Source organism: Corvus cornix, chromosome 1 (assembly GCF_000738735.6).
Source record: "Corvus cornix cornix isolate S_Up_H32 chromosome 1, ASM73873v5, whole genome shotgun sequence".
NCBI classification, from domain to species: domain Eukaryota; kingdom Metazoa; phylum Chordata; class Aves; order Passeriformes; family Corvidae; genus Corvus; species Corvus cornix.
Window position 1 is genome coordinate 90,612,341 of NC_046332.1, and position 25,985 is coordinate 90,638,325.

Consider the following 25,985-nt stretch of genomic DNA (forward strand, 5'->3'; position numbering starts at 1 on the left):
CCCTTTCTTTCCTTCCTCTTTCCCGTTGGTTTAATATGATCCTGTTCCTTCCTGTCTCCCCTCACTCCCTTTTGTCTTCTCACCTCTCTTCCTAACCCTGCTTCCCTGCCATGACACGACAATCAGTCTCCCTTGAGTCATCCTTACTTCCCCCCAACGTCCCCTATCACTCTGACGTCTTTCCCCCTTCCTCCCCCCAGCTCTGACGGACGCGGTCCTCTCACCCCACTGAACCCTCCTCCTTTATAAAGGGATTTTCCTCTTTTTAATCCACGAGACCCCCGTCGCAGCCTCAGCACTCGGCGCACCGTCGGCACCGGGGGCAAGAGACGATCCAGCCTTTGCTCCTTCCCTCCCCCCGCCAGCGGGAAAGCCCCGGGCGGGGACAAAACCCCCGGCGGCTCGGCCCCGACACCGCCCCGCGGGATGGGCGGCCGTGCCCCGCGGCTGCGGGGCAGCGCGGCGGCGGAGCGCAGGTGGGCGGCGGGCGGCGGGCTCGTCTCCTGCCCGACGGCGCGGGGCGGCGGGCGGGCGGTGCTGCCGCGGGCGCGGGGCGGGGGCGCGGCCGCGCAAGGCGCCCCCGTGGAGCGCGGAGCCCCCGGGAGGTAGCGCTGGCTCGGCCGGCTGGCCCCGCCAGCGGAGCCGCGGAGCCGTCGGGAGCGCGGACGGGTCTTGCGGCGCGACTGTGCGAGAGCGAACGCGGAGCGGCGGCGCCAGGACGGAGAGGGGGCTCCGGGAGAGGCTGGGTACGGGGCAGCCGCTGCCTGCGTCGCTCGGGAGTTTTCCGCCGCTGTGCTTCGTATACTTCAACATTTCTGTCTTCCGACAGCTTTTAAGCTTTCCGTTTGCTTTTCAAATTGTGTGAGAGAGAATAGATTGATGCTTTTCATGCTGGACAATTAAATGTTGCAACAAAGAAAGCGCAGATTTTAAAATACGGGAGATGTTACAAGGGGGAAAAGACTCAGCATTCCAATACAAACACTTAAAAGATGTGTTTTGCTGTTGTAGCTACTACTTATCCATGTTTCTGTTATAACTTAAAGCAGTTTTGTCTTCAGACTAAATAGAGACTTTTGTAATAGTCTACATGGCCAAGATCGTCTATCCCTTGTACCAAACTAGTCCGTGACTGAAAAGTTCCCGTACACTGAGGACTTGGTGACACCAGAGTAATTCAGTGCTCAGTAACTGACCTCTAAGAGTAGTGTAGCTTGCAGCCATGTCATTCATTCCCCTTCACATTCAGAGGCTATAACCATTGGTTGTTGCTCCACAGGTGTTTTAATTGGCATGTAACATTAATCTCAATTACATCTGAAATTCTCGTTTCATAAATTCACCAGAATAGTCTCTCCAAAAACCATCTGAGGGTTTTTGTACACTGGTGCTAAAAAGCAGGTTTGTTAAAAGCAGACGTATTATTGCATTCTCTCCAGAGGTCTTAATGAAATAGCGATAAAAGAAGCAGTTGGGACTTCAACATGGCTTTCCATGTGGAGGGACTGGTGGCCATAGTTGTCTTCTACCTGGCAATCCTGGCAGTAGGGATATGGGCTGCTTGGAAAACCAAGAACACCGGCAGTGAAGGAGATCGCAGTGAAGCTATTATAGTCGGTGGAAGAGACATTGGTTTGCTAGTTGGTGGATTTACAATGACAGGTATGTAAAAAACCACCTTTTTGTTTCCTAGCCAGCGTATGACTTGTCAGTTTTCCATCTGAATGAATTGCAATCTGTGCGTTGAATAATGCGAAATGGGGAAAATACATATACTTTTTATCCAATTGTTTAGTGAACAGCCAGAGGTAGCATCTGTATAAAAACAACAAATATTTGTAAATCTTACAGGAAGAATATATTTTCATTAGTGTTCATTGCTTCCCTATTCATCTGTAGATCAGATATGTTTGGAACAAAAGTATGGAATTAATGTAGATGAATAAGAAAGTTTTAAAATAACTTACTGTTTTTAAAACCATCCAAATTTGTGCATTAGTTTTGGGTTTGTTTAATCTGAGTAAAACAAAGTTTATAGAGAAAGAGATTGGTGGGGAGGGGAGGGGAGGGGAGGGGAGGGTGTGCAGCATAAATTAACTTTCGAAAAGAAAACTGGCATAACTCCAAACTTGTAATTGTACAGATTTCAGCAAACTTATTCTGTGGATTCTTTTAGCTTCTTTTTCAGCAGTTTGACAAAATAGTGCATTACTCTCAATAGTAGTATCAGTAAGAAAACCCTGGGTGAAGGAAGAGTTCTTCACTGATTTTGTAAACATTGACTCCCAGAGTCAGTCAAACCATCTGTCTTACCTGGGTAAATAAAATATTCACAATACATTCCAAAATCTCAAAGCTTGTATTATGGTATTGGAACAAAAATGCATTATAGGAAGAGTGAATCCATTATTATTAAGGCAATTTAATTTTTAGGCATGCTTTTTTTTTTCTTTATTTAATCTAAATCCTATTCGGGCAAACCCCTTTCAATTGTCAGGTTGAATTTATCTGACTATATTTATGTTTTGCTGTTTTGTCCTGTTCTGCTTTCAGAATTATCTAATAAGGAAGAGCCAGGTAAAACTTGGGCCAAAATTCTGCATTCTTTATTTGAGATAAATTCACATTCTTTTGCAGGGGCATTTTGCTCATTCAAAGACTGAATATTTAGATATTGAGTAAAGAATGTAAAAGACAATAAAGTTTGAATACAGTTTGATGTTCTACTTTTTGCACTATGCTGTAATTTACTGTATCACGCATCTATCAGCTACTGATGCATAAGATATGATGAGATTCTGCTCACAGCAAGAGCTGGTTAGACTGCTTTCTGCTGAATGAAATGTTTTCAAGACCACTGAAACCAGAATATTTTGCAGAAATGTTTTCAAGAGCACTGAAACCAGAATAGTGTTTGGTTGCCACAAAACACTAAAAATTAAATTGGGGGAGTTGAGATAAAAAAGGCTTTTCCCACAGAAGTGGCTACGACTTACAGCTTTGCATATAGAAGACACAAATTCTGGTTTCCTTAATCCTATTTTGCAGGAATATTTTGTGTAACAGCTGAAGCACAGATGAGACCTGAACTGGGATTTCCTATATCTCAGGCAATTTCTATAGCCACCACAATTCAGACCCACACATGTTCATCCTGTATCGTGCAAGCTCTAGAGATGGTGCAGTATCTCATCCTTGCAGTAGAATATCAGACTGATCCCAAAGCCTTTGAGTAGCCAAAACTATCATGGATTTTATACTGTCAGTCCTGACACTCTTTTCCCCTATGCCTTCTTTAAATAGGGCAATTAAAGCTTGATATGGCAACTAACCTACACTTTGAGCCACAGCAAACCACGCCTGTCACATAAAGCCAGATGTGGGCACAAATCTGCTCAACCAGGGGTTAGTCTGAGTTTTGTCTCCGTGAGGGTGTTTGGGACACTCGATTTCAAAAGTCGTAATAAAACAATTATGAAAGTAAGCTGATGAAAATCTGCAATAATTTTTACAGGTTTGTAATTTTTACAAAATGGACACATTATTCAAGGGCATACTTGCTTTTTAAAAAATGATTGATGCTGATTTTGCACCTCACAACCATGACTATGCACAATACATGATTATTCCAACACTGTCTTTATATTTTTCAGGTTTAATTGTCTAAGTGTAAATTATAAGCAAAGCATACCCAGCAAAAGGAAAGCAAGAATTTTTTTAAAGTTATCCAGAAAGGAAATTGTTTGTATGTACATGAAGCACTTTGGGTTATGAGATAAGGCCTTATTCTATCTTTTTTGCCTGAGACAAGCACTACAATGTTCCACAGGTATTGGCTATGAAAGTCATAGAAGTTTCTAGGGCTACTTAGTAGAGAGGATGACAGCACTTAGCCTATAAACTTAAAATAAAATTCAGAACATAAGCATCAAAGTCAAGATTCCTGAGTAATGATAGTTGATTTTCTAAACAAGATTGAATAATCTTAAAGTACTACCTACAAATAACAGCTGTGGATATTTTTGGATATATGCTATGGTCCTGAAGAAGAAAAAGCTGTATCAACCAGCTACTGAAATGCTGAACACAAAGCCTGTTGAAGGTTGAGTGTGTCTGCAAGTACAAAAAATAGAAAGAGTGAAAAGGTTGAATTGTGGAGCATGTCATATTAAAATGAACTAATATTGTACCACAGTAGACACATATTTAATCTGTGTATCATTTTTACATAATTATAGATAAAATGTTGCATTAAATACTAGGCTTCCTTATTTTGGTGAATGAATTTTTTAAGAAGTGGTATCTGCAACAAACTTGAATCTAATTGGATTTTGGTGATTGAGTTTAAACCTCAAAGGAAATAGTTGCGATTACATAACTAAATGCTCACAAGCATGACCCGAAAGGTAATAATCTATTGATGTAATTTTTGCATTTTAGTTGGATAGAGCTATGTATCCTTCCACATGAAAAAGAAACATTACACTATTCTATTTTATTCTAATCCTTGGATCAGAATTTTCATTTTACAGAACTTGATAAGTTTATTAAATAATTTGAGTGGTCAGACAAGGAATTGTTCCAAAGAAGTGCCAAAAAATTTGCTTTTCTAATATATATCAATATATATCAAGAACTCAGAGATCAACTTCTGTGTGTCTCACAGGAACTAGAAGAAAAATTGCACTCCTTACCCTCAGTATTTGTCTGATCATTTTTTAGGGTGCATGTTTTAAATGGATTTTGGTATTTGCTGCATTTTTGTTGTTCTTCAGACAGCAGGCAAAGGGAAGATTAAAACAGATTACCACATGAATGCTTCCATAGATTATTAAATATTGTATTCCTTTTGGCTGATTTAGGTAAAAAAAAAAAAGAATAATTTCACCAAAAATAAAGGTATTAAACTAACTTTAAATTGTGGCTTAGCAAATGAGGATCAGAAAATTAATATCTAAGGTTGAAATCTCATTCTATCTTATCCCTTTATTTCATTTCTACTGTATTTACCTATGTCAGTGTACGTGCTGACTAGCCATTCACCCCCTCAGAAGAAGACATATAGCACCTTCCTAGAGCTCTGTGGTCCTTGACAGATGTTCCAGAACAGTCATGTGCACAGAAAAATTGATCAGCAGCAATTTTTCAAACCCCAATCCAGAAATCAAGAAATAAAATTAAAAATAAGGGCTAAATCCTTCATGCCACCTTACACAGCAATATCTGTCTGCCCTGCAGACAGAGGAGACTAATGACCCCTACAACATCGCACAGAAGGGAACTGACTTGATCTCCTCCAGAAGAAAACAAGGGAGCTAGTCATGGCATCCAAGTGCTCCTTGGAGAACACCTGACACCTCTGTAGCAACCCTTGGCAAATCAATGCTGGAACTGGAAGCCCCCTTCACTACAGCTGCAGCAATGTTGGATATCTGTCCTTGACAATGGGATATTATTCCCACCTGTAACCAAGTATCATTCATGTAGAATTCATGCTTATGAATTTTCTGGGGAAAGAGACAAATATACTTCCTTTTCTAAATATTTAGTTTTGATATTGTATACAAGTGCTTATTCCATAAGACTGTGCTGCTTGACACACAACAGGCAACACACATCCCAGGTAGCCATGGACTTAAGGTTCAGTAGTGGTCTGTTGAAGGCTGAGTGGTGTTGCTCAGGGGTCCGTGCTGGGACCAATATTATTCAACGGCTTTGTCAGGACAGTAGGATTGAGGGCACTCTCAGCAAGGTTGCAGATGACACCAAGATGAGTGCTGTGGTTGATAATCGAGAGGGAAGGGATCCCATACAGAGGTACCTGGCCAAGTGTAAGAGGCCAAGTGTTAAGATACTCCACCTGCATCAGGGCAAACCCAAAGATGGATACAGGGTGGGTGAGGAGCAGATTAAGAGCAGCCCTGTTGAGAAAAACTTCGAATCACAGAATTATAGAATCATCAGGATTGGAAGAGACCTTTAAAATCATCGAGTCCGACTGTCAACCCAGCACTACCACTGTAACCCCTAAACCACATCATTCAGTGCCAGATCCAGATGCCTCTGGAACATCTCCAGGGATGGTGACTCCACCACCTCCCTGGGCAACCTACTCCAAGGCCTGACCAACCTAACAGTCAAAAATTCCTTTCTAACATCTAACCTGAATCTCACCTGTCTCAGCTTAAGGCCATTTCCTCTTGTCCTTTCACTGCAGGCATGGTAGAAGAGACTGGCCCCACATCACTACATCCTCCTATAAGGTAGTTGTAGAGAGCAATGAGGTCCTACTCTTCTCCAGACTAAGCAAACCCAGCTGCCTCAGTTGTTCCTAATAAGATATGTTTTCTAGACCTTTCACAAGCCTTGTTGCCCTTTGCTGGACACACTTGTGCACCTTGATGTCCTTTTTAAAGTGAGGGGCCCAGAACTGGACACAGTACTAGAGATGCCAAGTACTGCAGCATGATGTCTTTCCTGGTCTGCTGGCTGCACTATTCTTGATACAGGCCAGGTTGCCATTGGCCTTCTTGGCCTCCTGAGCACTGCTGGCTCGTGTTCAGCTGCTGTTGACCAGCACCCCCAGGTCCTTTTGTGCTGGACTCCCTTCCAGCTACTCTGTCCCCAGCCTGTAGCACTGCCTGGGGTTGTTGTGACCAAAGTCTAAGACTTGGCACTTGGTCTTCTTGAACCTCATACAACTGGCCTCAGCCCATCTCTCCAGCCTGTCCATATCTTACATTCCTGCAGATCAACACTCTGACCCAACTTTGTGGTATCTGCAAATTTGCTAATGGTAGACTAACTCTCCTCATCCAGATCATCTGTAAAGATACTAAACAGGACTTGGCCCAACATTGATCCCTGGGACAGGCTGAGAGAGTTGGGGTTGTTTAGCCTGGAGAGGAGAAAGATCTGTGCAGACCTGATAGCAGCCTTACAGTACCTAAAGGGGGCTTATAGAAAAGATGGGGATCAGGGCATGTAGTGATAGGATGAGATGTAGAGGTAGGGAACTGAAGAAGGGTAGATTTAGATTATATATTGGGAAGAAATTCTTTACCGTGAGGGTGGTGACACACTGGAACAGGTTGCCCAGAGAAGGTGTGGATGGCCCATCCCTGGAAGTGTTTAAGGACAGGTTTGACAGGGCTTTGAGCAACCTTGTCTAGTGAGTAGCATCCCTGCCCATCACAGAGGGGTTAGAAATAGAAGAATTTTAAGGTCCCTTTCAACCCAAACAATTCTACAATTCTAGAACTCTGGCAAACAAAGTATCATACTCCCCTCTATCTTAATTCGCACTGTCAGGAATCACAAAATCCCAAATGTTTGACAATTTTTTATGTAGATGATGTATTCGTGTTCTTCTCGTTAAGAATCAGCCTTAACCCATCTTCCCCATGTGGTCCCATATGGGCATCACTCACCTCTAATCTCTATAGTACACAACAGGTCTTGATAACCAAAAGTCTACTCGTAACAGGTCTCCTTGGGTCACTTCTTTTTTTGCAGTCTTTCTCTGCATGCACATCCCTCATAAAAGTCCATTATACCATTTCCAACAACAGAATGGTCCATTTCTGTGCTTCAAATTACTGAAAGGGGGACAATTGTAATTTTTTGGTTGCTGGAGATCTTTGATTCTAAAGCCATGGTGAAATTCAGCAAAATACCCTCTAGTAGTACTTGAGAGATATCACAGTCAAGCAGACAAGAGTGGTTATTTAGCTCTTAATGAAATTTCTTAAGGAATTTTATCAAATTTTCTTAATTTGTTTTTCTCTCAATTGTTTGTCTTAAACACAAAATCAAGTTTGCTTGTACCATGGTGGATGATGGGAAAATTCTGAAGAATGTTTAAGGAAAATACATTTTGAAGTATTGAGACTTTCTACACAGAAACCCTAACTACTCTTATATGAGAAAATAATGCTTCTGACACAAACCAAAACATGATTACAAAAATCTAGGACTTGTAATGGTCTTTCTGCCCTTGCTCAAAATGCAAACCTAGATTTATAAAACTTGCTCATTATACATTAGAGATAATCAAAAACGTTTTTGCACAGGATCTGCAAACAGGAAGAGATAAATTTTATTACTTGATTTGTTATGAAGTATTTTTGCAGATCTAATCGCCATACATTTCTGTGTTAGAGTTTTTCTCTCATATGTACAGTTGATCCCAAATTCTCAAATGTAGAAACTTCCCTTAAAGGCAGAGAATCAACTCATTAAGTGTCAGAGGTTGGTATATTAAAAATACTGCTTTTTAGAGAGAGAAAATCAGAAATATTGGAGATAGCACATATCCCTTATGGAATACGGCTCAAGGAAGCATAAAATAAATGAATCAAAGTTTAGAACTTTTATAGCAACAAAAAAAGCACCACAACCCTACATAGAAGTATTCTGAGAACTCAGAGTTTATTAATATGCCTTATATAGCAACAATTTAAAATGGAACAAGGTTTATAGGCTTTTTTTTCATGAAGGCTCTAGTAAATGAAGTGTTCATTAAACTTCTGCCTAATTTAAGTGTTCTTCAGATCCCCCCTTATACTCCTTATTCTCCTTCGTTTGTACTAACACAAACAAAATAATGGTAAATAAGTAGTGGGGGACTCAGCCCTCACATCTTCACTGGCTTACAGAGACTTAGACACTTTGATGATGGCCTCCATCCATTTGACTTCTTTTTTCATATGCTTAGGCTGTAAATTCAAATTAGGACTGCCTTTAATAGAAGGATGCCATGCCTGGCACTTGAATTGTTCATATAATAAAAAATAACAGTATCATACATAATGACAATTTTATTATACAGTGTATGAGCTTTTCTTTCTTTGTGGACATTAAAGACTTTTCCATCTCTTCCTTTTCAGCCACATGGGTTGGAGGAGGCTACATCAATGGGACAGCAGAAGCTGTGTATGTCCCAGGCTATGGTCTAGCTTGGGCTCAGGCACCTATTGGATATTCCCTTAGCCTGATTTTAGGTAAGCAAAGATTAAAACTAGTAGTCCCTCATTTTAAAGGGTTCTGAAGTCAGGTCCATTACTTGAAATGAAACAACTAGAGTCTGATAAAAGGATGCTGATATGAACTGGATCCCTTCTGCTGGTAGGTTTGGCTATTGAAAAAAACCACCAGAAAATCTCTATAAATAGTTTGATATCTCAAGTCTGCTAAACTCCTTGTCAAGACCTATTTGATTATTACAACCATATTGTTCGGGGCAGGGGGGTGGGGGCAGGGGGGCCACTGCAGAGAAAGGAAGTCCATATATGTGACCATATATCTAGCTGCAGAGCACAGACAGGAAAGTATTTCTGTAGGTATGATCCATACATGAAGGTTTGAGGGGAGGAATTTTTTATCCTTCTTTAAAAAAACAAATAACCAAAATTACAAATACAAGGTTGGGAGAAATATTGTTGCTTCAGACTGGAAGTATTTAAGATTGATGTAATCCCCCTGTTTGTTCTCTATACGACTTTTTTTCCTAATTTTTCAAGCAATTTAGTTTTAGAGGTTAGAATACCTCCTATTTCCTTTGACAGGTGTTTGAACATCCTAATAGATTATGGTTTTTTGTTCTTCTTTAATTGTCTTTTGCAATGATGGCATGACAAGTAGAATAAGAAAAGGATCCATTACCAAATCAAAAATAGCAAAAAGAAAAAAATGCTGGAGAATTTCTGCATCTACCTGCCTAAATACAACATTCCCATAAACACTATAAACTGTGATGACAGTGTGTAAGCCAGTACCTGCTGTTCAGGGAACTTGATGAAATGAAGAAATATGAGTTATAAAAGGCAATACATAGAAATTCAGAAAATCTTCTGCACAATACAGTGAATAAATGACATATCTTGTCATGAAGAACCTAGTTAAGGGTTGCCAAATACCATACAGTATATCTTATTGGGAACTGACAGGGTTTCCAGTTCATTATTATACCTTATACAGCAGTTTTACTGTGATAGAGGTCTACTTGCTTATAGTCACCTGCAGATCTCAACTACACAGGTTTCCATACAAGGGCTCTTTCAGCTTTCCTGAGATAGGTCCTTTTTTCCAGAGACAGAAAGAATTAGAGGAGGAGAGGTCTTTGCACATTTGGGTGCATATCCAGCCCATATACCAGCCAGGCAGAGCAGAATTGTGATATACCAAAATTCCTGAACATCCATAAGTGAAGTAATGTATGACAAATTTCATGGAATCTGACACCTGCAGAGCTCAGAAGACCTCTGACCTACCCTGCAGGTGTAGTAAAGTTGTTTGAAACATACATAATAAATCTGAATTGTCCTGAAAGAATCAGATTTGCTGTGTGTGCACTAAACCACAGGTGAAATTCTATTTCTGATTCAGGAATCTCAGACAGTTTTATTTTTAGAGAAGGACTATGTGAAAATTCATGCTGGATTCTGGTCTAAGAATCAACAGGATTAGGTAGAAAAGCTATTCCCTTAGGCTAATCCAAAATTAGACAAAACTCTGACAGAATCCATAATGGAAGATTACATAAACTGAGCCAGAAAAAAGAAAAAAGCCTTTTATTTTATTATCAGACCAGAGATACTAATGGAGTGTGTGTTTAAGTAATTCTGTAGACAGAGATAAGAGATTCCAGAGAATATTTTAACTGTGCTTTTTAACAAACAAACAAACAAACAGTATTGGTGACTTTTTTGTACCCTTAAGTGACAATGAATGTTTTATCCCTTAATGGCAATGCATTTCTAAGCTGCAGCTGGTGTCTTACGTTGCTTTTTCTTTGTAGGTGGCCTTTTTTTTGCAAAACCCATGCGATCCAAAGGCTATGTGACAATGCTGGACCCTTTTCAGCAGCTTTATGGAAAAAGGATGGGAGGACTACTGTTTATTCCAGCTTTAATGGGAGAAATGTTTTGGGCTGCTGCCATCTTCTCTGCCTTAGGTAAGGAATAAGCAGTATAAATATTCATTCATTACAGGTAGAAATTATTCAGAATATTGGGAATGCATTAAAATTCTGGCACAAAATGGTAACTATTTAAGCCAAATTATTCAGATGGTGACATTTCTAAGACCCATGTCAACTAGCAATTCAATCTCGTAATGGTACCCCTTTATTATTTTGGTAAGGGAAAGACATGCAAAGTATCTATTCACTTTCATGTACCTTTAAGTTGTCCCTCTTCAAAGAGCATGAAAGGATTTAGGAACAAAATTCTGTTAATAGTGAGGGTGACATGAGTGATTGCAAGTACCCCTTTTTTGTCAGATCTGACCCAGCTTTTCTTTTACATCTCTGGGATGAGAGAAGCCAGTCAAATTTTCCCTTAATGATATGCAACAGCATTGTCAAGGCATCTAAACAAAATAATCCTTTGCATAGAGGAGATCTTCATATACAGAACATTCCATAACACAAATAATAGGAGTAAACCAGATGCTGATCAATAAATTGAAGAATTCTTCAATTCTAAATGGCTTTCTTCTTGACAAAATGAAGAAAATACTTAGGATTCAAGAAAGGATTCAGAGAATTGGTGAAACTATGACTCAGTAGAAAATCACCCAACTACTCATCCAGTCCTGAAAAAAAAATCAGCTTCCAGGGTTTTTAATTATATTTCATGCCTGAATTTAGAAACCCCTTTAAGAACAGAGAAAGCCCTTGAGTTGAAGCACCAGTAATTGACTTTTACCAACTAATCATACTAATAATGCACATGCATGTGGTAATGCCTTCTAGCATAAGCTATTTTAAACAAAAAATAAACTTTGAAGGAACTCTCCAACTGCGCTCTGATGAACTGTAAAGCAATGGGGAGCTTGTTTACCACAATTTCATCACAAAATCCTTAAAACACTAAGAAAAAACTGCATGCTGAGGTGATAGGAGTTGAATAACTTGAAGAACACTCAGAGTATTTGGAATATTTTTGATTAAGGACAAGCCATTCTTTTTTATTTCAACACAAGTGGTGTGAATACCTTTCTAGATTTATGTAACAGCTGACAGTTAAAGATTCTCAATGATTATAAAGGTCATTGTAGATTTTAACTATTCTGTGAATAATCTAGTTTCTTTTTTCACACCTGTCTTCACTGATGAATGTTTAATCCAGTACTGTTCACTACTTGCTCTTCATCATGACTCCTTGCTTGGCAGGGTTGTAGATGGGAAACACAGGTCCTACAGCTATGAAAGAGATCTGAGCTTGTAATCCTTAAGCACGTGAACTTTGAAGGCTCATTGCGCAGGAAAAACCACACCTGTCAGCTCCCAGAGGCTCTTACATATCACACACCATGCTGTCTTCTATGGCCAAAACTCTTCCAAATATGTGCTCCAGAATATCCGTCTACAATAACTCCAAGCACTAAAAGTTGTTGCAAGATGTTTAATTTAAATCATCCTAATTAGAAGGAGAAGAATTTTTTAAACAAGGTCTTAAAACATTGCAATCATTTGAAATAGCTAATACTTCTAAGGGAAATATAACCATCCTGATAGCTGCTGGAAGGGCAGTGCAGGAGGACACAAGCCATTCAGGAGGTTTCTTGAGTGCACTGACAACTTCCTGACACAAATGATCAGGGAGCTGATGTAGGGAGGTGCTCTGTTGAACCTGTTACTTAGACCGAGGAAGAACAAGTCAGGGGTGTGAAGGTCAAAGCCAGATTTGGCTGCAATGTTCATGAGATGGAGGGAACAAGGCAAATATCACAACTGCAACTATAGACTTCAGAAGAGTAGAGATTGGCCTCTCCAGCATTCTGCTTGGAAGAATCCCATGGGAGACTGTCCTGGAGTCCAGAAGAACTGGTTGATATTCCAGGGTCACTTCCTCCATGCTCAAGAACAGCCCATCCTAACAAAAGGGAAAATGCGGACTGCTGTTGAATGGGATGGGTGGCAAAGGATGTGGAAAAGACTGAGGTAATCAGTGCCCTTTCTGCTTAGTTCTCTACTGGTAAGACCAGTTTTTAGGAATTCCAGGACCCTGAGAAGCCTGGGAAAGTCCAGTGCAGGGAAGGCTTGCTGGAAGAGAATCAAGTGAGGAAACTTTAAAATACACTGGACAGACACCGTCTCATGGGACCTCAGGGGATGCATCCTGCAAGTGCTGTGGCAGCTGGCTGGTAGCATTGCAAGAACATTCTCTGAAGACTGTGGTAATCAGGGATGTGCATAGCTGCTTTTCGCAGGCAGAACGAGAGAGAGTAGTCCTTACAGACCTTGAGCAATGTAAGGAAGGGTTGTTGGGACCCTTCTGTCCTCCATTTCCTAAGAACCTGCAAAATGACAGATGCTAAACTTAGACCAACAGGAGCTTCCCTTTTCCCATTCCCTTCAAAGGTGCAGAAAGGGTGTGCAGAATATAGAGTGGGGGAATTATTGGTGCTGTTACTAAGTGTCAGACCAGGACCTATATATGCAGCTTAACAAAGGTGGGCCTTCTCATCAGACATGCTGTGACATACACACTAACATGCAGTGCTTTGGTTTTCCCCTTAGGTGCAACTATAAGTGTGATCATTGACATTAATGTCAATATTTCAGTCATTATTTCTGCCCTGATTGCTACAATGTACACGCTTGTGGGTGGACTTTATTCTGTGGCCTATACCGATGTAGTTCAGCTTTTCTGCATCTTCCTGGGACTGGTAAGTTTGGCTTTTTTTGCCCTACTTTGTCAAGGATTTTGTCCTGAACAGCCAGAAGGGCCAAGTGTGTCCTGGGATGTATCAGACACAGCACTGCCAACCAGTCAGACTCCACTCACAGAGTGCTGACTTTGAAACAGAGTCTGTATTTGCATCAGTGCACAGCCCGTACTTTGGAAATAGTGCTGTCCAAGAGGTCTGACTCTTTGGCTTTTTCCCAGCCAGTCTGGCAGTCCAAACACTCTTGCAATTTTTCTCCTGAGTACCTATCTAATTCAGAATAGGACTGGTGCTGATCCTTCCCTGTCCATCTATAGGACTGTGGCTCAGGCACTGGAAGGAGGCATCAGATGTACGAAGCTGTTGGTAAAGTAGTCCAGAAATGCTGGCACTGGACCTGCAGAGTTGATACTCTACTGCTTCTTTTTTTCTGTGGTTGTCACCTGCTCACACAGCTTAGTTAACCTCCTGTTAACTTAGTTAACCTTCTTGGTTTTTCCCTCATTTCCTTCCACCATCCTTGGAGACCATAATATAGGAAGTCTCGCCAGATGTTTTGGCTGCTTTAGTGTGGTAGTGTGAATATCCCTCATCAGCTATCAGTGATATGCTAGTGGGTAGCCTTTTATTTACTGCTGTTCTTTAAGCCCCGAATTGAAAAACATCCATGTGACAGGGTCCAGATCACAAGGGTGCAATCAAAGAAGCTGCTGTCTTTGTTTGCCAGTAGCAGTAATAGACGGTCACAGGCGTGCAGAGAACTGAGATATGCTAAAACAAATGGAGTGGCTCAAGATGAAGGAACCAAATAGCACCTTGGGGGCCTGGCATTCTTCCTCTGCTTTCACCAGAGTTCTTGTGCAGCTCTAGGGAAATTGCTTCAGCCAGTGCTTACACAGGTGGTCACTAACCAGCTCTCTGTGTGTCCTTACTCTGCGGCATCTTACTGTGAGGACTATGGCCTTCAAATCATTTAATGGAAATGGTGCTAAATAGCCTGAAAAAGCAAATCCAAGTTCCAACTGGCTACCTCAAATGAAAAGTTACTCCAGACCTTCTTCCCCTCATATCTTTGTTCTTCATCTGAACAGTGGGGAAAATACTGTCTCTTTCCCAAATGTGAATGTTAGTATTTGTGAAACATTAAGTTTCTACAGATGGCATGCATTACAGAAATTCCCAGAACTGGAGATAAATCAAAGTACAGAAATGCTCTTCCAGTGCAATCAACACATGAACTGCTAGAGAGCCTGATCCCATGGGAATAACATTAAAATCAGCAAGAACCTGATGGGGGTGGAAAGCAAATGAAGGTCGTATAGAAGTCTTCTAAATGATTTGATCTATAGCTTTATAGTGTTTTGTTTTAATCCAGGTTGGGCTCTTTATGTAATTTCCCATTTGAAATAAACAGCAATAATGTAATGCAGAAGAAACCATATTCATGAGCTCAAGAGTGTCATCAGTGAGGCTGGAAGACTCAATATCTAAATGGTCATGCTCTAGGGAGGCAGTTTTAGATGAGATGGGACCCTCTCACAGTAGGTGTCACAGCAGAAGATGGCAGACATTCCGTTATCCCAGCTTCTCCTCCAGGCCCTGGTGCAGTTTTTATTCCCACTGTCACAGAGATTTGCTGCTTCTTCCTCTAATGTCTAGTTTCTCTCCTGTTCTTACCTAAGACAAAAGGCATGCTGTAATCACTCCTGTTCCTCCTTTCAGCCACAGCTTTTCCCTTAGTTTTCCATAACTTCTACCCCCGCCACTCCATGTGCATCCTTGTTTTTCTCTTTATAATCTCATGTAGTGTCTCTCCTTCCTTCCTCACCTTCCTGTATCCATGCCTGCAACTCTCATCTCTTTGTATTTATCTTGCCTGGTGAGACTTTCCCTCAGCCTGTGCTGTGTCCTAACTATTTACTATCTCCCCATCTGTATTATTAATTCCCCATTCTAAACTCTATATTTTCCCAGATAATTCCCAGGAATAGTTCAGGGCTGTCACTTTTGTCAGGAGAGGGAGTCTACATATATAGATGTAAACTATGACATCCCAGTAAACTGCAGGGCCAAAGAAAGTGTCTTGATTGGTTTTATTTACTAATAAAAAGCTAGCCCTTGAGACCACAAAGAGCTAGGTTACTGTGAGGAACTGGAATGGTTTACAAACGCCCACAATGAATTTGCAATACAGTACCTATTTAATCCTGTGCTGTGGCATGCAGACTCCAGATGGACTTTTAGATATTTACCCTACTGAAAATCTCAGTGGAGTATGGCCAAACTACATCTGTTCAGAAGCTCATCACTTGGATATGTTTGACATTTGAGATTCAGAAACAAGAATAAAAAAATCTGTCTGAGATCCTTCTTCCCCCTGAATTTCTCAGGAAGGAGAATATTAATATCCATTAATTTTGACAATATGTGTATTTTTCTCTCAAAATATCTTGGAGACAGTTGAAAAATTTTGCTGCTTTATTGTGGTTTGACACTGGCCCAGCACCAAGCACCCTCGAGAGCTGCTCACTCACCCTCCCCTGCCTCAGCTGGGCAGAGGATGGAAAAACAAAAATGGTTAATGAAGGCTTCATGAGTGAGATAAGGACCGGGAGAAACACTTCAAGGGCAAAACAGGCTCAACTTAAGTTGTGAAGTGAATTTATTGCTAACAGAATCAGAGGAGGATAATGAAAAGTAAAATAAGCCCTTAGAACACCTTACCCCCCCAGCCCCTCCCTCCTTCTCACCGACAGCGCAGGGAGACAGGGCATGGGGGTTTGGTCAGTCCATCACCACGATCTTCTTCTACTGCTCTGGGTGAGGAGTCCTTCCCCTGTGAGGCTGTGGGCTCCCTCCCACGGGAGACAGTTCTCTGCAAACCTCTCCAACATGAGTCTGCTCTCACAAGCAGCAGCCACACCGCACCTGCTGCAACATGAGTCCCTTCCATGGGCACACAGTCCTCCCAAAACTGCTGCACCGTGGCTCTCTTTCCACGGGGTGCAGTCCTCCAAGGACAGGCTGCTCCAGCCTGGAAGCAGAGGCCCTCTCTCTTCACTGGGTCTTCCACTGGATCACAGCCTCCTCCAGGCATCCACCCGCTCCGGTGTGAGCTCCTTCCCCACGGGCTGTGGGGCATCCCCCATGGACCCACAGGCTGCAGGGGCACAGCAGCTTCACCATGGTCTGCACCACGGCCTGCAGAGGAATCTTGGCTCCGGCGCCTGGAGCACCTCCTGCCCCTCCTTCTTCACTGACCTTGGTGTCGCCATGTTGTTTTTCCTCACATGTTCTCACCTCCTCCTCTTCTCTGACTAGAAGCCAAAACCTTGTGACTTTGTTTTGATTTTCTTCTTAATATGTCATCACAGAGGCATCACTAACCTCTCTCATTGGCCCAGTTTTGGCCAGCAGCATGTCCATCTTCAGAGCCATCAGCCATTGGCTCTGCCGGACATGGTGAGAAGCTTCCAGAAGCTTCTTCACAGAAGCCACCTCTGTGGCCCCCCTGCTACCTAAAACCAGGCTGTGCCAAACTGATACATGCTCTTTCACAGAAAAGCTCAAGCAGAGAGTGAGAAGGGAATCTTTCTGCCCAACTGCTTAAACTGGCAAAGTTTAAATGAGAACAGAATTCTATGGTACGGGATAAACTGCCTGAACAACAGGCAGTGCTACAAAATATTCTTCATATATTATTGCAATAATTGCGCAACAAAATAGAGAAAGATGTTTGACTTTTCCCCTCCTTGCTCCTGTTGCCCCTATATACTCAACTGTGATCAGTTGTGATTGTGGGAATCTGTGTGGTTTTGGATATCACTGGATCCTAAGGATGCTGGGCTTGTGAAGATCTAGTCCATATAGTGCAAAGCCTGGTTTTCACCTCAGTTGGAGCTGCTGAGTTTCTCCTCCACAGAAAGTCAGTGACTTACACGACTGCGAAATGACTTTGCAAGTAAATGTACATAAAGTCAGCTGAAGAAGGAATTGGACCTTCTGGCAGAAACCATCACTGGGAAGACTTTCTGATTTAGATAAAAAACAAACAGACTGAAAATGGTCAAGAGACACCTAGAAAACACCTGTGAGGCAGAAAAGTGCTGTAACACTGGGTTAGTATGAGTTCTGGAGGAAGATAAATGAGGCTGTACCAACAGCAATCCTGTCTTTTCACAGTCTTTCAATACTTAGTTTAGTATTGAATTAAAAACAAATTCCCAAGCCTTCAGATGTGATGTCTCATACCTGTATACTGCCAGGTCCTGATGCTATTACATGGAAATTCATATGTAGATATTTCTGTACTGTGTAGTCCAGGAAAGAGTGTAAACAATGTATAAGGTGGTTAGGTAAAATAAAACAAAGATGTATAAATGTGTCTTTGCTGCTGATTTTGCAGCTTGCATTGATTAATTCTCTGGTCATACTCTCCAGGCAGATGTGAGCTATCCACTCCCAATTTCTGTGGATTTCAGAGATGTTTCCACCTGCACATTATCTGAATTTTTGCAAATCATCTTGATAATTTGGTATTCAATCTGCAGCAAGTAAGAATAAGAAAACTAGATGAGTGTTTTTTTCACAGATTTAGAATATCTTCTGTATACCTGAGCACATTGTTTCTCTTTGGTTACAGTGGATCAGTGTCCCCTTTGCTATGTCCCATCCTGCAGTAACAGACATTGGGATCACGGCTGTGCGCCCGGTGTACCAAGCACGTTGGCTTGGATCTATCAACTCACTTGACATTTACACATGGTTGGACAATTTCTTTTTACTGGTAAGTGGTGATTTGTATGAAGCATTTAAGCACTTACACTATGTTACTGTGACAGCTGAAAATAGTCGAGTCTAGTTAAGAGTTTCTATCAAACTGAAAACTTTTACCCTCTTGACTCCTACTTGATATTTCTGCACATTTGAATGACTTCAGTGACATATCAGCCAGCATTGCCAGGAATGCAATTTAGATATCATCAGGCTGAAAGAGCTGACATGTTAAAATTCAATAAAAGTGTGCAGCTAATGCTTAACTGATGTCATTGTTGGCAGAGGAATTCGTGTCTTGCAGAAGGCAATAAATACGTTACACAAATGATTAAATAGGCCTTAGCTATAGGTGAAGAAAAAGCTCTGCAGAGATGGATGGCAGGATGGATAAATTCATACATGCACACATGCCAGAATGAACCAAGGGCTTTCATTATTTAATACCTATATATTACACATGGGATCAGTGGTTATTAAGTACTTTCTATTAGAGGATCTAGAAACATGTGTTAACATTTTCCATTCTCAGTGTCCCTATGCAAATCTACACTGGTTTTATTATCATGTTGTACTTTGGGATTACATTTTCTGTCTTTTCTTTAAAATTCTCTCAGCCAAAAATCTTCAGGGTTTTCTTGTAATTGGTCTATTAAAATGTGTTACTTTATTCAACATTCTCTCAGAGATCCAAAGTATGACATTAGCTCAAGTGGCTGTATTCTCTCCTGTAAGCCTGAAGGTTTCATCTCTGCTGTTGACCAAAGGAAAGCTCTGCTATTTTGACACATTTTCTTTTAATTTTGTCTGTTTCATTATAGCTCAAGAAACTTCCACATGCTTGGAAATCTTTGATAAAGGAACATTATTATTAAGGCGGCAAAGAAAAAGGGTCATAAATAACAAGTCAAAACCAGGCTTGTCTGTGAAACATTAACTTAGTCCCTGTGTGTGCATGAAGCTATATGAAACACCTGTATACACACTTTTTGGTCCAAATGCCTCCTGCCTCATTTAGTGTATAGAACTAGGCTATGCAATTTGCTTGGTTTTCTTTCCATGCTGTTTAGAGACAAACACCTAGTTACTTCGTGGAGGCTCTTCAAATCCTGCTCTCAAGACAGAATTGTTAGCGCTTGGGTTTTCAACCTTTGGTAATACTCTTTTGTGTCATATTTTGCAGAAATAATTTTAATTCTAATCAGGATCTTCAGTAACGTATCCAAATAAAAGAGAAGGGTTTCCACAACAAAACAAAACTTTTCTCTTTTTTTGGTTTGTCTTCCATTTCTATTGGTATTGTATTTGCTTAAGGCAGTCATGGCATAATTTTTCAGATTCCTGAGTTCAATGTACACAGCATGTCTCGCCTTCCATGGATGACTACATGCATTCACAAAGGAAGATAAAATCTTGCTTTGACATTGTATCAGAGTCTAATCTAATTTTAGTGGAAGAGTATTTGAAGGCAAATTCTTCAAATATGAAATATGAAAGTAGTACTCTTCATAAAGCTTTATCAAGTCAAAAGATTTGGGGATTACAGAGACTATGAAAGTGCAAAGCTTTGTTGCTAACTGTATTAAAAAAATTAACTTGTTTAAAAGAATGGGATTTAAGTGGACTTACACAGGTTTGACATTGCTTGTGGAAATGAAAGTTGCAGTTATTACTGGCTGGCTGATATTCAATAAATAAATGAAAAAGTAGCAGTATGGCTTTCAGCATTCAAGTGATCCTTGTACGTGTTCTCTATATGGTGAAAGCAAAACGATTCAGTTACCCCCCAATCACAGCATGCTGTTATGTTTGTAGACATTAGGAGGAATTCCATGGCAAGCATATTTCCAGAGAGTTCTTTCCTCATCTTCCGCCACATATGCTCAAGTTCTGTCATTCCTGGCTGCTTTTGGCTGTATTGTGATGGCTATTCCTGCAGTACTGATTGGTGCAATTGGAGCATCTACAGGTAAATGATTAAAAATCAGTATTGCAATAAATGTAAAATGAATAGTGCAATAAGTGTATGAAAATAAATCTTATGTTAGATATAGGTGACATATGGTTTAGATAGCCAGGTGGCATCATTAATCAACTCACAACTCCTTCAACAGACCACACAGAAAAATAATGTTATAGAATATTTCTCTCAAAGGAAATTGTTCCTACCCCAGTAGATGAAATTAAATAATTTTGTACCTTCTAAGTATCTACCTATGTAATATTTCTATTCAATGTTTGAGTTAGATTCTGGTACTTTTATTTGGTGGTAACAGTAATAATTATGAGTGGCTGAGGGAGTTGGGGTTGTTTAGCCTGGAGAAAAAGAGCCTCAGGGAAGACTGTTTTGCTCTCTACAACTACTTGAAAGGAGGTTGTAGCGAGGTACTTTTCCCACATAACAAGCAACAGAACGAGAGGTCATGGCCTCAAGTTGCAGCAGAGGAGGTTTAGAATGGATATTAGGAAAAAATGTCTTCACCAAAAGGTTTGTCAAGCACTGAACAGGCTGCCCAGGGAAGTGATGGATTCACCATCCTTGGAGCTATTTAAAAGATGTGTAGGTGTGGCTCTTGGGGATGTGGTTTATTAGTGGGCTTGGCCATGCTGGGCTAACAGTTCAACTCAATGATCTTAAAGGCGTTTTCCAACCTAAATGATTCTTTGATTTATCAGAAATTTCTTACCTTGACCAATATATCCTTGCCAAGGTCATAGTGACAGTGATCCCCATCACAGTGACAGTGTAGCTAAACTGTTAAAAATACTGTTAGAAATGTTTACATGGCTTTGAGCCCTGTTCGTAATCAAAGAGAGTAGTTAAACACATCACAAAGAAACATGGATCCTAGTCTTGTTTTATTGAATAAAACAATATTTATGAGCAATTTAAAGCTTTTTTTAGAGACAAGGAAAAATGCTGAGTAGAATTAAATCTGCCTAACAGAAACCAGTGTGATGCTGCCTCTCTGAAATGCCATCAGTCTAGCCCTAGTAACAGTCTGGTCATTGAATGTGCATGAAAATGTGGTAATATGAATAGCTCGCTACACATGAAGTCCAGAGGTGCTGACCACTAACGTTACTGATATCATACTGGTGTCCATATTACAGCTTGGAACCAGACTGACTATGGTGTCCCTGACCCCAAGAGCAAAAAAGAAGCAGATATGATTTTACCCATCGTGCTGCAGTACCTTTGCCCTGTCTATATCTCGTTCTTTGGCCTCGGTGCTGTATCTGCTGCCGTGATGTCCTCAGCTGACTCTTCAATTTTATCAGCAAGTTCTATGTTTGCTCGGAACATTTACCAGCTTTCCTTTCGGCAAAATGTGAGACAGTGTTTTCATTTTTACTTTTAGAGAAAATTTTAGGTGAGACCTTAACTAGATACATAGATGTGTAATATCTATGATACATAGACTGTAATTTCATAATGAAACACCTCGTTCCTGTTCCTGCCTATAACTAGAAAAATTATTTAGTTACACAGTGTGTTGAAAAAACTGAAAATCATAAAAATAATTATGGTTGTGACTGATGACAGAAGTGAAAAAGCTGGCTTGGGGAGGGCAGCTGTCAAGAGTTCTTATGGCACTGCAATTTATCCAAACAGCTAATTACTGTTGCTACAACCGTAAGTTTTACTTAAATTCTTTGCAAAATGCGACATTTTTCTAATCTTTCATTTATCAGGAAATCATTTGACAACAAAATGGTCTAGTGATTTGGAATTTTTCTTAGGAAACAGAGAAGAAGAAATTCTGATGCTGACCAATTTTTTCTAGTTGAGCCATATTGTGATTTTATTTAAAAGTTATTTCTTACACTGCTGTTTTTTCTCTTTGACTCATCATCAAGCTTTTTGCTATGTTCAAAGAGTAATGACTTTGGCAATAGCAATCATAACCCATAGGGTTTTTTCTCTGAGCTTGAGATGGAGATAGAGATATTAGCTTGTAATTATTATTGAATGAATCATGCAAAGCTTTCTTTTACAATTCAGTATTTTATATTGACTGTATATAAGTGTAGGCATATATGTACAGACATGAAAAAAACACCTAACACTGCCCTTTTTTTTGCAGGCTTCAGACAGGGAAATTGTGTGGGTCATGAGAATCACTGTTCTTCTGTTTGGAGCATCAGCAACAGCAATGGCACTGCTGGCTTCATCAGTGTATGGCCTCTGGTACCTCAGCTCTGACCTTGTTTATATCATCATATTCCCCCAGCTCTTGTGTGTGTTATTTATTAAAGGAACCAACACCTACGGTGCCATTGCAGGGTACCTGTTTGGCCTTGTTCTCAGAATAACCGGAGGAGAACCATACCTCTACCTTCAGCCCTTGATCTTCTACCCTGGCTGGTATCAAGATGATAACAATCTGTATATCCAGCGATTCCCATTTAAAACACTTGCTATGCTCACCTCCTTCTTTACTAACGTTATAGTCTCCTACTTAGCCAAATACTTATTTGAAAGTGGGACTTTGCCACCAAAGCTGGACTTCCTTGATGCTGTTGTTGCCAGATACAGTAGAGAACACATGGACAAAGCAACTCTTGTAAAAAGTGACAATATTGTATTAAATGAACTTGCACCTGTGAATCCACGACACAGTCTAACTTTGAGCTCAACTTTCACAAACAAGGAAGCCTTCAACTACGTTGATTCGAGTCCAGAACTGTCCAACACTGAAGATAATTAAAAAATCTCATAGCCACAGGCAAAACAAGGAGAAGCAGGATATACTACAAAGAATAGCAAGAAGTGTTTTATCAGAAGAAAAGCAAGAATTGGGAATAAAATGCCGCTGCACATTCTTTAAGTTGTTTCTAGGAGCAGGAGCATCTCATGGGTGGAACTCTTTTCTGCTATTATCTAATATGTTGGATTAGATCACAGAGTGTTTACTAAAGTATACACTCAATCCCATTCTTTCCATCCAGAACTATATACTGTACAATTTAAAAAAATTTATAATTTAAAATATATGTAGCAGAAAATGTGCAACAGTTCTTAGCTAGGATATCTTATGGAGAAATTATAATACAGTAAGTCTGAAATATTATTACTCAGCATTTTATTGGCATTAAGTGAAAATATAATGTCACAGCTATAAGTGATTTTTTACTAAAGAGCTAGTTGCTTGAGCAAAGACAGATAGATAACGTCCCTGGGGTTTTGGTCTGGTAATTTCTTTCCTCATAAAGAAATTTAAATAACACAATCTAGTATTTTATTATTCTTACAAGACAGCAAAATGCACAAATAGTAATAAATTCCTTATAGGAGTGCTAAACATGATATATTAATTTTAAAAAGTTAAAATTCAATCACCAATTTAAAATTATGTTATACCTGATGTAAGACAACCTTAAGCAAAATATGTTAATATAGCTGTTGTCTTTCTTGTTTTGTGGTTAGTGGCTGTCACCAAAATTCTTAGAGCAATAACTGGAGTTGAAATTCAGCTTGTGAAAAATGGCTCTTATAGAAAAACTCATATAAACGAAATAGAACTTTTCAGTGTTGGGAGAAGAAGCCTTATCTTGACTTATCATCAAAATGAACACAAGCAAAGCAGTCTGACACCAAGCAACTTCACCAATGGAATAAATATTGAAAAGTAAAGAGAATCAAGAAGGCTTGAAAAGAGAGATGAGAGGGTTTTCCTTGCAGAACAATTTTCACTTAATAAAAAAAGCTATTCTTAAAGATACCAAGAAGTCTTTTGGCTTGGTCTTGCTGGGATTACTCTGGAAAATCTACATTTTCCATAGAAAATAACATTTCCTCAAAAATTTCTCAAACAAACAGGCTTGCTGGACAGCTTTCCACATCTCTAAGTGTTTGCCTCTGAAAGCAGCTTGGAGGGGAACTGAAAGGAATGCTGAACCTGCCAACATAGTGAGAGGCACACTGGTGTCTTCCACTAAGTGCTGGACTCTTCATTGGTCCCTGTCCTCCTGGCCACCACAGTGAGGCTGCAGAGCAGCAGCAGTGGCCAGGGGCAGACAAGACTTCACTCACAAATGGCAGTGCTGGCCAGAAGCAGCAAAGTGGGGAGATGAGGCCTCTTCTGACTTTGCCCGGGCCAGCAGGAACACGCAGTGTTGTTTCCACTTGCCCACGGCCAAGATGATTGTGTCTGTCCCCATTGGTATGTGCCTTTCTCAGCGGGAGCTCTAGTAGCTAGATTTCTCTACAATTAAGAGTTATGCTCCAATAATTCTTTTTAAAATCTGCGTATGACGCAAAATGTTCAGTTGAAATCCAGATATCCTCCTGTTGCTGGTCACTGGCAAAATTTCTTTTTTTAGCACTCACAGCACGAGGAGCTATACTGGAGGATAGCAGATGGAAGAATAGGTTTTGCTGCTAAAGGAAGAAGCCATCGACTTGTGCATTCACTGTTGACATAAGCTTTCACAAGGCTGAATCCTTAGATATGTTTTGCTCCTTTTGTGGAGTTTTAACAGCATATATATATTTAATACGTAGAGAAAATTAATTTTAGAGATGTTGATTTATTTTTTTTTCTCCATACTCTGCATTTAAAAATAACATTGCAACTCAGTTCTGAATATGCATCGTGATCTGCAGTACTACTGTGCTTACCAATAGGGAGTGTGCTCTGAGTGGAGGGAATCAAAACCAGGATTTGCACTGAAAGCTCAGAAGAGCCAACATAGCAAAGAAATGAAAAATTCCTGTGAGGTGAGTGAATAGGCCACAAATGGAATTCAGGGCGCTGAGTATCACAACCCAAACACGAGCCCAGCAGTATTAATTCACTCATGAACCACAGGAGAGAGATGAGGAAATAGACTGTATAGAGGAAAGAGGGGAAGAACAGAGCCGCTGCTGAATTATTCTCCATTGTCAGCCCAAATCCACTAGCCCAAATCCCTTCCTATGGGAAAATATCAAGTCACAGTTTTACCTCCTTACATAGCCAATGCCTTATGCTGCTGTTCCAAATTAAGTTAAAGGATCCCATTTTACAGTCACCTGTAGGCCTTCCTGAAAACTTTTCTCTTACCTCAGTTTTGTCCAGAAATTGCTAGAATTTCACTATGAGATGCTGCATACATGCTTTGAATACAGCAACATTCCTATATTATTTATTTCAAAATGCCCAGCTGTGGGAAAAAAAGGAAAGAGAAGGGGATTGATCTGGAATAATTTAAGAAATTTTGATTGAAAAAAAAAGGCTTTTTCTTTTGTATTCCCTTGTTGCCATAAAAATGTAAATGCTTTTAAAATGCTCAAAAAAAAGGTAGGTGAAAAAAATAAGTGTTAGTCCAAAAATTTCAAACCGGATGCTTTCAACATTATCAGAATATTTTACACTTTCTATCCTATAGAAATTTTTTTTAATTGATGTGATTTTATGCAGTATTCCTGCTTAGATGGACTGCAAAAGCCAAACCAAACAGCCCCATGCAAAGTCTATTTACAGGTTTTATTGCCTTAGCTCAGCTGTCCTACCATTAAATTTGCATAGAGCTGTTTATATAACCAAAGGCCA

The 25,985-nt window shown here is 40.2% G+C and overlaps 1 protein-coding gene across 1 annotated transcript; it reads left to right on the forward strand.

Moving 5' to 3' along the window:
- The first annotated feature begins 67 nt into the window (after positions 1 to 67).
- Positions 68 to 25,643, forward strand: SLC5A7 (solute carrier family 5 member 7). Its single transcript, XM_039549332.1, has 9 exons — positions 68 to 476; positions 1,440 to 1,662; positions 8,889 to 9,002; positions 10,799 to 10,954; positions 13,526 to 13,674; positions 18,317 to 18,460; positions 20,263 to 20,416; positions 21,562 to 21,779; positions 22,536 to 25,643. Exons 2-9 carry the CDS (start codon positions 1,485 to 1,487, stop codon positions 23,157 to 23,159), a joined length of 1,737 nt encoding a protein of 578 aa, XP_039405266.1. The 5' UTR covers positions 68 to 476; positions 1,440 to 1,484; the 3' UTR covers positions 23,160 to 25,643.
- The last annotated feature ends 342 nt before the right edge of the window (positions 25,644 to 25,985 follow it).

What these genes read in the sequence shown, in the direction of transcription:
- SLC5A7 (XM_039549332.1), top strand. Translation starts at nt 1,485, where the DNA reads ATGGCTTTCCATGTGGAGGGACTGGTGGCCATAGTTGTCTTCTACCTG. An exon ending in TGGTGGATTTACAATGACAG is followed by an intron (nt 1,663 to 8,888) that starts GTATGTAAAAAA and finishes CTTCCTTTTCAG; the next exon opens with CCACATGGGTTGGAGGAGGC. An exon ending in TGCAATTGGAGCATCTACAG is followed by an intron (nt 20,417 to 21,561) that starts GTAAATGATTAA and finishes TCCATATTACAG; the next exon opens with CTTGGAACCAGACTGACTAT.